At 38.1% G+C, this 13,650-nt stretch overlaps 1 protein-coding gene across 3 annotated transcripts in view; it reads left to right on the top strand.

Annotated features, from left to right (window-relative positions):
- The first annotated feature begins 1,023 nt into the window (after positions 1-1,023).
- Positions 1,024-13,650, top strand: part of ntng1a (netrin g1a) — a 125,638-nt gene continuing 113,011 nt past the window's right edge. For 2 of the 3 annotated variants that reach the window (XM_007887293.1, XM_007887295.1), the window contains exon 1: positions 1,150-1,392. In XM_007887293.1, the coding sequence (XP_007885484.1) occupies positions 1,150-1,392 (243 nt within the window). Of the gene's footprint in view, positions 1,393-13,650 lie in introns of all 3 variants that reach the window. The other variant, XM_007887294.2, reaches the window with a different exon arrangement.

Here is a 13,650-nt window from a genome sequence, read left to right as displayed (position 1 = left end):
AAAGAAGCTTAGAATCTATAGCTAATATAAATTCTTGTGGATTAGCAAAATAATTCTTCTCAAGGGTTTGTTCTTCTGAGGTTTTAATTCAACTTCTGATTATACTGGAACTCTGCCAGAACCAAAAAACAGTCCATCAGTGGGCTTTAATAGTAAAGTTTATAATAACTGTAAATAAGATATGCTGCAGTACAAGAGCAAATATTGGGGTATCTTTCAAAACTTCCAGTTCCAGAGTGCATTCGGACCATTTTATACTGGGGTTTTTTTTAGTGCTTGTAACACTCTTGCACTATTTTATGCACAATTTTTTTATATTAAATTAAATCTTAAGAGCATCCCATTCATGATATATTGTATTTTGTAGAGTACTTTTAGTGCTATTAAACTGAGATTGTGCATTACATCATAAGAACTGTATATTTACCTGTATTGCAAATATTTCATGCAGATGACCCGTTGCTGCCTTCTTATTGTTCATTCGCACTTAATGGATTGCAAATTGTGATATGTTTTGGAACACAACAGTATTTACTAATTTGTTTTACTGGGGATTGTTATTGGTTTGGAACTAATAATTGTTTCTGTGTAGGGGTACCCCAGAAGGAAGATAAGAAACTCGAGATGCAGGTCATAGGTCATGAAAAACACCAATGTTCCAAACTACATTGATTTTATTTTCTCATAACAGGGAGTTGATACCAGAAGAAAGAAATGATTGATGGGAGACAGATTCTTGCCAGGAGACAGTCATCACATTGCTTCAAATACTGATTTATCAGCACACAAGAGCAACCGCCTCAAGCAGTGAACAAAGCACAGTGATCCAGTTTATTCGTAAAATAGCTGACGTCCCAACACCTTGGCAGACTGTCATATTCTCTTGGAGAATTACATACAACTTCCAAATAGACAAACTATTTCTGTGCTTGAGTTAGCAGCTTGAGGCTTTTTTCAACAGCAGTTTTGTTTGAGCATGTTGGGCCACACCCCAACCAACCAAATCTCACAATTCAGTAGAATTTGGAATACTCTCTAAAACTACTCGACTTTGGAGCACACACAGATCTTTGGAAAGATCTGGCATTTGGGATTCATCACTGCAAACCATTATTTACTGCCTCTTCAAGACAAGTTGATAATACAGCCATGCATCTGTCGAGTTTGTTGTCGTTTCAGGCCCTTTGGCTGGCTGTAAGCTCAGCGATGCAGCATTTCCCTTCATGGGGCCACTATGATATGTGCAAAACTCAGATTCACTCTGATGAAGGGACAAGTTGGGATTACATGGCCTGCCAGCCAGAGGCCACAATTGTGACGAAATTCCTTAACGTGACACTGGATCCCCCTAGCATTACTTGTGGAACTCCTGCTGAGACGTACTGCACTTTGGTAAGTAACCTAAGTTTTCTTGAATTTAATACTGTTCTGATTCACAGTTTATGAATGATGATGTAAAAGACCTTTACTAAAATGTCTTAATTCTAAATTTCTACATATTTAGGGACTATGAACGAACAAAATTGTAATTTTTTTGAACAATTAGCTTAAATGTTAGTGGGGATTTTGGGGGAAATTATATGAGGACTTGTTAAAAAAAAGCTAAATATTTATATTATATTTTATTTATAAGTATTTTGAAATTGAGGTGGCATAATGTGTTGGCACTCCAGTATGTGGTGCCATGGCAGAGTGAGGTATAAGTTGAACTCCACAATGATGAGCTCCTGACAAAGTGCTGCTGTGGGAAAGGCACTGAACAGATTATTCACAATCAATCAATGTTAGAACATTGGACTCCCGAATCTACCCAGAGACAAAGATTCAGTCTCCAGTTTCATATACCCACTGACATTAACCTGCTTGCAAGCATGTGAAATCCAGGCATAATTTAATTCAGACATCCAAGCAGACAGCCTGAAAGAAAATATCTACTGTGCTAATGCTTGCACTTAAACACCTGATTTATGCAATAAAAACAAACAAAAACGGTTTATTTATCCAGTACATTGGAACCTTAGGAATCTACAGCACAATGGGAGATAGTTCAACCATTGAATTGAAGGATGACTGGTTTAATAATAACCATTCTTGTGTTTACATTTAATAGCTAGGCAGGAAGAAAATCCTNAAAAAGACAAAAAATATTCTTTCCAGTCCCCAGTAAAGAGAACCAAAGTTCAAAAGCTCGTGCATGAATGGAGAGATGGCTTTCCTTGCACTGTTAGGGATTATGATAACCATTTTTTCCCACTCCTGCTGGAATACAAAGGATAGGATCCAAGCCCTGTCCAAGGCATCAGAGATTGAACAGATCAGTCCTCACAAGCTCTCTGTGCTTGTCACTTTCTGCACAAGTCTAATTCCACAACTTCTAAGGATTCAGAAAAACGATTCATGCCCACACCTTTTTTGTAGCCACAGTGCTTGACAAATGGCACAGATAAAGTACAAAAACATCAGAATCTGCACTGTGAATGTCCAGAGAGGCAGTTTATGCCACTATCTATGCACCACACCAATTTCTGTTTTTTTTAAAAAAAACAAATAAAATGATCTGCATTATCATTTCCCTGCAGCTAATTTTGTGAATTGCTTAAATAGACCTGTGGCTTCAGATGGAAGAAGTCCCAAGTATTAGTAACATTTGTGGCACGGAAATGCTGACGATGACAGTGGAAATATGACCTCTTGAATGCTATTATGGATTTTGTAGCCAATCAAAACTAAATTAAGAAACAAAGAGGTTATTAAACCTCAACTGTGCATGCAGTTCAGGCACAATATTTTGAGATGGACATGTACCCTATTCCACTGAGAATTCAAGTATCATTTGGGCTCTGTGGCCTTAATTGTGATAAGATTAGTGTTATCAACCTCCTGGATGAATACTAATAATAAAGATGTGTTTTAAACTGTGATCATGGGCAATGTGATAAGTTACATTTAGTGAAAAAACTTCTGAAGCCAATTCATAGATGAAATGCAGCGATACTGAAAGAATAGGTCGAACTGAATATGAAGGGTTAAGACAATTAAATGCATTATGTGATGCTCTATGATTGTACTCCTTTTACTGTGAGTGATGCCAGATTTTGTAAAATTATATCTACAATAATAGATGTTTTCAAATGATACCACAAGTTGCAACTCTCTGAAAATCGAGTGGTTTACAAATCTAACAGCAAGTCTTGGAACTCGCTACTAATTTTTTAAATACATAAAAAGTAAATAACAATCATCTTGACTCAGTTTTCCTGGTTGTGGGTTGAAGTTCTACATTGGGACTTCAAGTCTCGCAATCCAGGCTGACACTCCAGTGCAATGCTGAAGGAGTTCTACCTTGTTTTGAGTATCATCTTCCTGATAAGATATTATTCTGAGGTCCTGTTCCCTGTTCAGATAAACATTAAAAATCCTATTTCTTCTAATGTCTTGCCCAACAAGCCTTGTATTATAGATGAGTAATGAGAGCCTCGCTTTGTTTTTGAGTTTGGATATATTACTTCCTCCAGCATCACATGTAGACATACTGCTCAAGAAAGGACCTAGAAAGAAAAAAACAGTAATTCATGGGCTATGGGATAGTGGAACTATAAATTGTGTTTTCACTAAGATTTCCAATCAGCAATGAAATTGCCGTTTCTGTGTGTTTTTTTAACTCAACAACTCCACAATTCTGTGTCATTCCATAGCTATGAACCCAGTTCCCATTTCAGTAAATTATGAAATTGCTGAACAGCTTTGCGCCAATTCTGTAAAATGCTGCAGTAACACTTGATTGATTTAAAATTTTGTACGCCAATTGGTTGAAGTAGACAAGATTTGGATGAGTCTCATTCAAAGTCGGCTGGTTTCCTGCTCGGCTGTTTGTGAGAGAACATACATTACGTATTATTCATTTTGTAGCCTTCAATATCTAAGAAGACTCAAAATCCACAGTATTGACTGTTGAAGCTCATTGTTCTGTTGTCTCACTGGCCTTGCCGTAGTGAGTGGTGAGGAACGCTCATTGGAAAGTGACATGAGACAGCAGTGTCTGAGAGCTTAAATCCAATAGTGGTTTTAGGATTGAATAATAATAATATTAATAATAATAATAATCCTTGCATTTGATATAGCGCTTTTCACATCTTCTAGACATCTCAAAGCGCTTCATAGAATAGACTGTAAAGTGAAATGACTGTATATTTGTGGGCGAAATGCGGCAGCCAATTGCGCACAGCAGTGTCCCACAAACAGTCGTGGATTGAAGTGACCAATTTGTTAGTGTTTTTTTTTCTTGAGGGATTATTATCAGGCGTGTGAAGTAAGGAAACTTGCCCAAGGTTTCACCCTGCCAGGAATTGAACCCAGGTCTCTCGCTTGCAAAGCAACTGCTCTAACCACAGAGCTGCAGGACTCCACAGATGTGGATAGATGTGATCTATTTGCCACAGCCTCTTTGAGACCCCTAAATATGGTACATTAATATTATAGTAGTTGTTTAACCCATCCTGTTTATTCCACGTCAGAGATATTGCTCTGCTCTCTCTTGCTGCCGTGGTTCTCTTCTCCTGAATCATTCATTCACCTTGAAATATGGGTCCACAGCTCTGGGCGTCCTCTGGTATAGATACTCTTTATGTGCATGAGCCCAGACCCTGAGTAGTACCAGCAACCTGTTTGACCATGGCCAGAGGAGGGGAAAATATCCAATTCTGCCCTCACTTGATGTCCACAGATACAAATTTTCCAGCAGTCCTGACAGCATAACAATCTGAAGGAGGAGCCCTGATAATTTCCTCTCCCTGGTGCAGGGACACACTGGCACCACAGGTAAAATAGACAATGGATCAAATCTTGGTCCTCACAAATCTTCATGGCTCAGTATCACAATGAATTTACCAACTGATGTAGCTTAGGTCACATTGGTTAATTTTATCGAAGTCTCGTATCGCAAGGAACAATTTGCCTTGCTAAAAGAATGATCTATGCTGGGTGTCCAGCAAATGGGGATTTCATTTAAAGATTGCAAAATATCCCAGCATAGCAGAATCGCTTGGCACAATCTGAAGGTATATTTATTGGACGGCAATTTTATAAAAGTTTATTGGAGAACTACTAAAAATATCTCAGAGGCAGCACAAGCTGGAGAGCTGCATTGATTGATAACGTTGACCTAGAAGCAGAAGCTACAGCAGAGTAACCCTTTGCAATAAGCATTTTTTAAAAAATCTTATGTTATGTTGCATTGAGGTCTTAAAATCTAGTGTGAAATGGAAGAATTTATGAGTTCAATTTGTCACATATATGCACATAGCAAAGCCAACAAAGAGTTTTACTTTATCTTCTTTGCAACAACAACAAACAACAAATTGCACTTGTACAGCGCCTTTCACATCAGGAGGACAACAACAACAACAACTTCGATTTATATAGCGCCCTCCACGCCGGACGGCGTCTCAGAGCGCTTTACTGTTTCGGATCCCGGGACCGAGCCAGGGGGAGGGGGAGGAAGGTGACCAAAGGCACGGCTGTAAAAAAGGTCTTCAGCAGAGACCTGAAAATGGGAAGGGAGGGAGCGAGACAAAGGGAGTGAGGAAGGCAGTTCCAGAGCCTCGGGGCATAGTGGCTGAAGGCACGGCCGCCGAGGGTGGAGCAGAGGAGTCGGGGGACGAGGAGGCCAGACCCGGAGGAACGAAGGCAACGTGTGCTGCTTTGAGGAGAGAGGAGGTCAAAGAAGTAGGGGGGCGCAGAGGAGGGCAGGGACTTGAATACGAGGGTAAGGATCTTGAAGTCGACGTCCCAAGGCGCTGAATTTAGTGCAAAAGATCACTAAACTGATGCTTTGATCATAATTTTATTCTCACTGACAGTGGGTTTTCATCAGAACTTAATTATGATATATATTCCAATGAGGTAATTCATATGTAAATTCTGAAATATTTCTACACATTAATTATCCTGTAGTGCGCTTAATGACTTCCTCAGGAAAGCTGATAGTCTACGTACCTACGAGAGAAATGGCTTCTTGAATTAATAATGACCCATATGTTGCATCACGTATAAATTAAAATAGAATTTCCTACAGATACGAAAACAATTCCCAGCGTTAATAAGTTGCAGAAGTAGCATTGCCTTTCTTCCAAAGATAAATCTTATACAATTATAACCTTATACGATTATAACAACTCTGTGCAATATGTGATGAGGCCTGTAAAGTTGATTGAATGAAGGTGAGATTACTGCACAGTTTCCAAGACAAGGAACAAAATTATGCAATAACAATGTCGGAACTGGATTAAAAATTCCGGTGCTTGCTAATGTATTATTAATTTTGTGTGTGAGAATGAGAACGCTGTGTGTTTACTGGAAAAGGGGTTTAACTCTTTGCTGGATCTGTCTAACTGTGTTTTGAAGCAGATTGCATAGTATTACTCAGCTCCATTATTATTGCTGCTTGTGTCTATCTAACATGTCCTTCAGCAGTTTATTTGCCACAAAAAAGGGTGTTCATCCTCACTGTTACACTATGCTCAGTGTAGTTTACTCTCCCCCGCATGCATACACACAAACCTATGAATACATTTTTCTATAAAATAATTGCTTTATTTTCGGTGTGCAAGCACATTGCACAATAACATTGGATACAATACAGTGCATTTGTAATATAATGTGCATTGATTCGTACCTTCTAAAACGCACAAGAGCAAGGAAAAATCTAAAAATATTGTTTTGCCTGATTTTTAATACAACAATTTGAAATGTAGTATATTTGCTTAATTATTAAAATGAAATACAATAGGGCAGTTGAATATTCCTTCTAGATTTTTTCCTATGAGCATATAACATTCATTCAGTGGATCTTCCACAATCATTGCCTACCCATTTACCTTGACACAGTCTGCTGGGTCTCACTTTCAGGTAATGCTTAATATTATTGTTTAGGCAGAAGATTGACATTTTTATATTGCTCGCCTACATATTTTTGTCCACAATCATTTTTGTGGCTTTATATTCCAAACCATTTTACATTTCCAGGAAATAAATGACTCCTCTATAAGTGATGTATTTTTGTGAAGAAAATATCAATATCCTGCAGATGAAGAGTGCATCTTAATTTATGTGTTGGTGGATTTTAATTAGATTACTGTACGGACCTCCAAGCATACAAATTTATTATTTCACCTTTCAGCAGCTATGAGGTTGGGATTGCTCAGAATTTTTGTAATAGCTGCATATATTGTATTGTCCAAATTTCTATGGAGTTATATAAACAAAACCTAGAGAAACCTTGGCAATCAGGTTGCAATCGCAACCCACCCAAGTGCATGAAATACAATGTGTCTTAATGTGTTGAGCTGTCTACAGTGAGTTGGTCCTCTAATGCATTCATCTGCGTGCTGTGGGATTTTATTCTAATGCTAGGTGACACACAGTGTTTTAAAATGTAAGGCGAGGCTAGCCAGGATTGTTGCTGACTGATCCATTCTAATAAGAAGACCGATTTGCATTATTCATTAGATAAGGGCACTAATTCAAATTCTTGTTCAGGCTGTCTCTGCCTATTATTGCTAAAAATCCTCGTGCTTAGGTGGAGGGTCATTTGGTATCAATTACTTGGAGAACAGATCAGACGTATTCATATTCTGCAGATTTTTAACATTTAAATGCCCTTTCATTTTTTTTTCATTTTCATTCTCTATATTCCTTTTTGTTGTGCTCCACGGTGGTTTTATTACGCTTTCTGAATGTTGCCATCTAATTGTGTATAGTGTGTTACATATTGCATGTGTTTGAGGGATAGAGAGTCTCGTGGATTTTCTAAATGGCAAATAGATCAGTGTATTTACTGCACTCCACATGATGGGCAGAGCAGGCAGACCTTCCAACTGTGCAAATGTTAGTGAATTATTCCATACAATGGTGGGATGGGCATCCCAAATAATGCAAAGATAAATGAGCTGCTCGGGGAGCCCTTGTCCAAATAAGTACATCATATACATTCTGTTTGGAGCAGGTTTGTAACTTTGTAGCTGAGTTTCAGGGTGACTATTAGGAACCATATCCTGCTGGGGTCAATGATTGGGTGGTTCAGTTAGCCTTTCTGCTATGCTGTAGATATATAGAGTAGAAAACATTCACCTCTGGCATGAGAAGAAAACATGGAATGCAGTGGTACTGGCAGTCACAGGAGAGCTGTTTGTTGTTGTACTGGATGATGGGAGAAACTCTGTTATCATTAGGGACGTTTTTTTTAAAGATTGCAATACTACAAAGAAAAGCACATGATCTCCTAACAGTAGTAGAATAATACAAAATAATGATATACAGCACTCTCAATATGGATCATTGCTAAAAGCTTTAGGCATGCTACTTAGCTTTAGAATTGCCATAGTTCAGTGGAAATGACTTGTTAAACATCCATTGCATCTGACTAACATCAACATATTATGATAAAATGCTGGGGGTTGTTGTTCTTTTCATTTGCCTGTGCAGATATAAATTGCCAATGTTAGGTCAGCTCACAAATCCATTAGGATTCAGCCCAGCCAAACTCAACTTACTTAGAAGCTCTCTTTAGGGACCATGCTGTTAAACTGTGTCCATTTAATCCAAGCTTCCACAATGGGATAAACAATGAACTGAAAGGAAAACACAAATTTGGGGAATTTCCCCAGTTCTGAGGGCTGAAACATGTCATGGAGAATATTGTCCTAAAATTTTGGATTGTGCATTCATTTTAGAATATTCCTAAATTCAGTCTTAGTTTGAAAGTAGTTTTTTGTTCTATCGTTCTCTGATCTTCTTGTGGTGATCTTCTTGTGGTTAAAATGGAATATGCAGAGTTTAAAAAAATGTGGCTTTCGGCTTATGATTTCCAGTTTCAATTTTACTTTCTGTGCTTTGAGCAAAGGGATTTGACCATCATAAATTATTGTGAATTGGTCTGTAAAATTTCATGCAACAAGGAAATTTATGAGATTCAGGAGGTCCTGGGATGCAGATCAATGCCTGAAGTATGAACATGCTGCTATCTTCTTTGAAATGTGTGTGAAAGAGAGAATAAAATACGTCATAGCTGGATCAGGAGAGAGTGAAAATCTGCAAATTATTAAAAAGTACTTAAATAATCACCTTTCACTTTCTCCACCAATGTTTGAACCATCTATTCATTTTGAAGAATAGCATTTTGAAAGAAACTTAAAAGGGTTTGTTTCAATTTAATTATCCTTGTCATTGTATTTTGTTGAAGCCCGAAGGAACTTGGGTGATGGACCGATTGTGGGTGATGTTGAAATTTGCCTTGTTTTATTTGAAAGAAAATTCCCTAAAACACGAAATGTCAAATTCAGCGTGTTAAAAAAAATTAAAAATAACGATTACCCTTCCAATTTTCTCCCCATCTTTCCAAAGGTGCAGATCTATGCTAATATAATGGTTGTCTGGTTATCTTGTGGTTTCACATTCAAGTGGTCATTTGTATATGTGAGGCTAAAAAGAGGATGTTAATAGGCATTGCGAGGTACCAGAACTGAGTCTGACTCTGCCCTTGCCCAGCAATCCTACATACATCTTTGTCAGGGCTCACTGTTTGGTGATCAGGAGTGAGGATGTGGCTTATTTTCCCTTCCCAAGTCCAGGGGAGCCAAGGGAATTGCATCATCCTTGGTATCACCCTGACTGAGATCAACTGACTCAAAATAAACTGAGGATCAAACCTGGGAATCTCCAGCTCACAACAATATTGTTTTGCATTAAACCGTATTTTACCAAGTGAGCCACTGGGCAGTTAACTTGAAAAAAATGTTTGAAGACATCTAAGGTATTGAATGTCGATTGTGAGTTTGGGTACTGAATGGAGCAGAGCAGGATTTAAAGTTTGTGTTACAAGATCAATGGCATAAAAAATATTTTGAAGGTGTTTCTTCTGTCTTGCTAAAGCTGTCTGACTTGACAGCTCCCTTTGTATTGCGACTTTAATTAATACACTTCCTCTTTAATATCGACCTGAGTTATCATCAGACTACCTGCAGAGCAGGATTTTTATGTGTGTGTGTGTATATATATATATCTTGCCATTATTGTTGCAGCTGACTAAGAAGTGCCTGTTATTATTTTTAAGCATACTCCACTGACTCAGAATGCCTGCTTGTAAAAAAAACCAATTAATCTTTTAAGTTGTTCACTAGAGAGCTGTAATTGTCAATGAACTGATACATATCTACCTGCATTACTAGCTAGAGAGGCATTTGTTCCACACCCAAGTCTATGTCCCTTGACATTGCGATTGCGTAGAGTATGATCTATCTGTCCTTAATCTCTGTTGTAGTGAATCATCACTCTTATTATACAATATCCTGGAAGAGCAGGATACATAGGTGTCATTGTTGATCCAAGTGACCAAGAAGTATCTCATTTACTATTATTACATGTACTCACTGTGTCTGTCATTAGCAGATACTATTTAAATTTTTCCCCCAGGGTGCTATGACATTGAAGTAACTGCTTCCAATTTGTACCAACATTACAAGTCTCACGCTCCTCTTGGCTGCCTGTTTGTTTGTTGCCTTGTGCTAGTGGCTTACTTTTAATTGCTCCACGCAAGAATGAACACAAAGTGGGAGTATGGGCCATTTTCCCATTCCCATTTGAAGAAAGAGGAAATAATGATGAGATCAGGCTGAGTTGTATTTAAAATAAAATGTTGGAACCCATTGTAGAAAAAACATTGAATATCATTGCCATGAATCGCTGTGTTGACAAGTTGCAGTTACATGGCAGTTCTGCTTCACTGAGCCATTTCACAGTAAATGGTATGTGTCAACTTCTAGTTAGTTCATAGCCTTCTCAACTCTGGGATAGAAGGAAATGGGTTTAAGCCCCATGTCGGGCCTTGAGCTCATAGTCCCAGCTGACATTTCAGTTCAGTATTAAGAAGTGCAGTCTCTTTCAGAAGAGGTTTTAAACCAAGGCTCATCTGCCTGTACAGTTGGTGCTAAAGATCCCATAAGACTGTTTGAAAAGAAAAGGGAGTTTCTCCAGATAACCTGCTACAAATTTTCTACATTGATCAGCCATGGCGCCTCATGGTTGTATATAGGACCTTGCTGGCTGCCATGCTTGCCTGCAAATATAGTTACCACCCTTGACAGTAATTGTTTGCGAAGCACTCTCAGATATTTCGATAAACTGCTATGAAAGTGGAAATTCTGTGAACAAAAGGAAATGTGTGCTTCTTGTTAATGCGGTTAATAAGATAACATTTAAATAGAATCTAACAAAAGAGCCAATTACCAGCAAAGAATAGTCTATAACTACCAAGAGCTTGTCTCCAACCACAATTACTGTTATGTATCTTATTGTTCGAAACAGTACAAATGTATTTACATTACTTCCATGACCTTGTTAATACTGGGAATGCTGCTCATGTGCTGTCCTCCACGGTAATATCTGCGTCTGACAAAAACTGCGCTGCTGCTTTCAGCCAAAGCCTTTGCTGTCCATATCACAGACAGTGTCTGTATTGCAAACGCAGTTCACACGTCACAAACATTTCCAGCTAACTTCTGTATAAATTTCAGAAGATCACAAGAGAGAATTTAGTTGAGAAAGTCGCTTCAACCTATTGATCTTAATTTTCCAGAACACCGAATGTATCATTACATGACAGTAATAATAATAATTAAACTATCACACTGTTTCTTAAATTAATCCAATGTCCTGGCCTCAGCCATGCTTCCTGGTAATCCTCCCAACTGTTGATTGGGTCCTGTGTTACTTAACATGTCCGGTTGTCCATTCTAATTTTGCCTTTCACAAATCTGGTCACAATACTCAGAATGCTTGCCCCATTACCTTGGCATTATCTGAAAACATGTTCTGAATTTACTTTGTTGATACTACCAATCATCTCGTACACTTTCATAAAGTTCTGTTGAGACATCACTTTCCTAAACTTATTTAATCACACCTCAATACTCATCCCTCGAACATTGCCCTTGTCTGCACTGCCTCTGGGGCCTTAACAGCATTTTTATCGCACAACTGCACAATCATCTAATCAGGTGATGAGTATAATAACAATAATTATCCTTGCATTTGATATAGTGCTTTATCACATCTTTGAGACGTCGCAAAGCACTTTACAGAATATACTGTAAAGTGAATTGACTGTATATTTTGTGGGCAAAATAAGTTCTGAACAATGTCTGAATCAGAGTAAGAGAGTGAATCAATCTAGAGGTTGGAGAAAGAAGCATTTGAATAAAAATCTGTTTATGTTGGTAACCTGCACTTAGGTTTAAAATAATCTAAATACACCATGGTGGCAGTATCAGCACGAATTGTCCAGAGATTGGAGAGAGTTTACTAGCAACCACAAAATTCGTGAAAAGTAAAAGGATCTGCAATGAATCAGTAAAAGGCATTTTAAAACCACAGAAAGTTGGTTCTTTTCACATTATCCCATCAGATACATTTGATTTCAGTTAGAGAAATGGGCACGATAGCTGAAGTGATTTGAAGTATTTAGAATTGCTTCAAGCTCGTAGGGGAAAACAATTAAATCAAATTATTAATTTGATATTTTCAATGAGCGAGAACTCTGAAGATATTTTATGCTCCTTCCAATTTTAGGAAGATGAATGGGAAAATTATATTACAGGCTGAGTTTGTTTTGTTTGGTGGATAGAAACTTAATCTTTGACTGGGCCAACATTCAACCAAAAAAAGCATGATGGAAGAGTAAACAGGCTAGTTACAGCTGAACACTATGATTAGTGGCACTGAAAGATGCTGTCAGAGAGATTACAGTTGGATCTTGAATTAACCTTTGAAAAACAACAATTCAACCTAGGCAGAGCATGGCTATTAAGAAGCAAGAAGCAGTAATTATACAGCTGTCAACAGAGCAGCAAATATTGACCAGGTGAAATGTGGGAGAGAGCACAGCAATCTGGAAAACACTAACACTCCATACCCTTATTTTGACAAGAAAAGCAGCATAGGAGGATCTTGATTGCACACCTTGTGGGATTCTTCTACACAATTTTGCTCACATGCCAGGAGGAACAATGATACCAACAACAACTTGCATTGATATAGCGCCCCTCACGCAGGATAGAGTCCCAGAGAGCACTTATGATAACTGCAAAATCTTTGCAGTGCACTCCAGCATCAGGAGGAACTGGAATAGATCAATGCTTCCAAGGAGAAATAAATACTTGCGGATGTTATTTTGCAAAGAATCTTGACTACAGTAATCTCGGTTACAGGAGATTTTAAAAAAAGTTTCATGGAAGTGAGATTTAGGAGATCTAGAAATTGATCACAGAACATTGTTAACACAGAGAGCTATAAAAGCTGCTGTCTGCACAGTAACCACACTCTTAGGTAGCTAGCAGTGTAACCTGATGTCAAGGAATATCTGAGAAAACCAGACCATTTGCTAACCTCACTGGTAGAAATTATTCACTCCGGAAAGCGATTTGCCAATCAACTTAGAACCAGGTTCCTACTTACTGCTAGGTAAACAGAGGCAAGGACCCGAAAATACAGAGAAAAAGTTAAGCAAAGTATGGTATAAGGTTTAAGCCGACAACTTGAACAAATCGTCCAGTGTTGTCCAAAGCATGCAGAGGAAAGATCAAATTTAGCTGAACTTGT

The sequence above is a fragment of the Callorhinchus milii genome, unplaced genomic scaffold (assembly GCF_018977255.1).
Source record: "Callorhinchus milii isolate IMCB2004 unplaced genomic scaffold, IMCB_Cmil_1.0 Scaffold5, whole genome shotgun sequence".
NCBI classification, from domain to species: Eukaryota; Metazoa; Chordata; class Chondrichthyes; order Chimaeriformes; family Callorhinchidae; genus Callorhinchus; species Callorhinchus milii.
The sequence above is the reverse complement of the archived record's forward strand: the minus strand, read 5'-3'. Positions and strand labels throughout refer to the sequence as shown.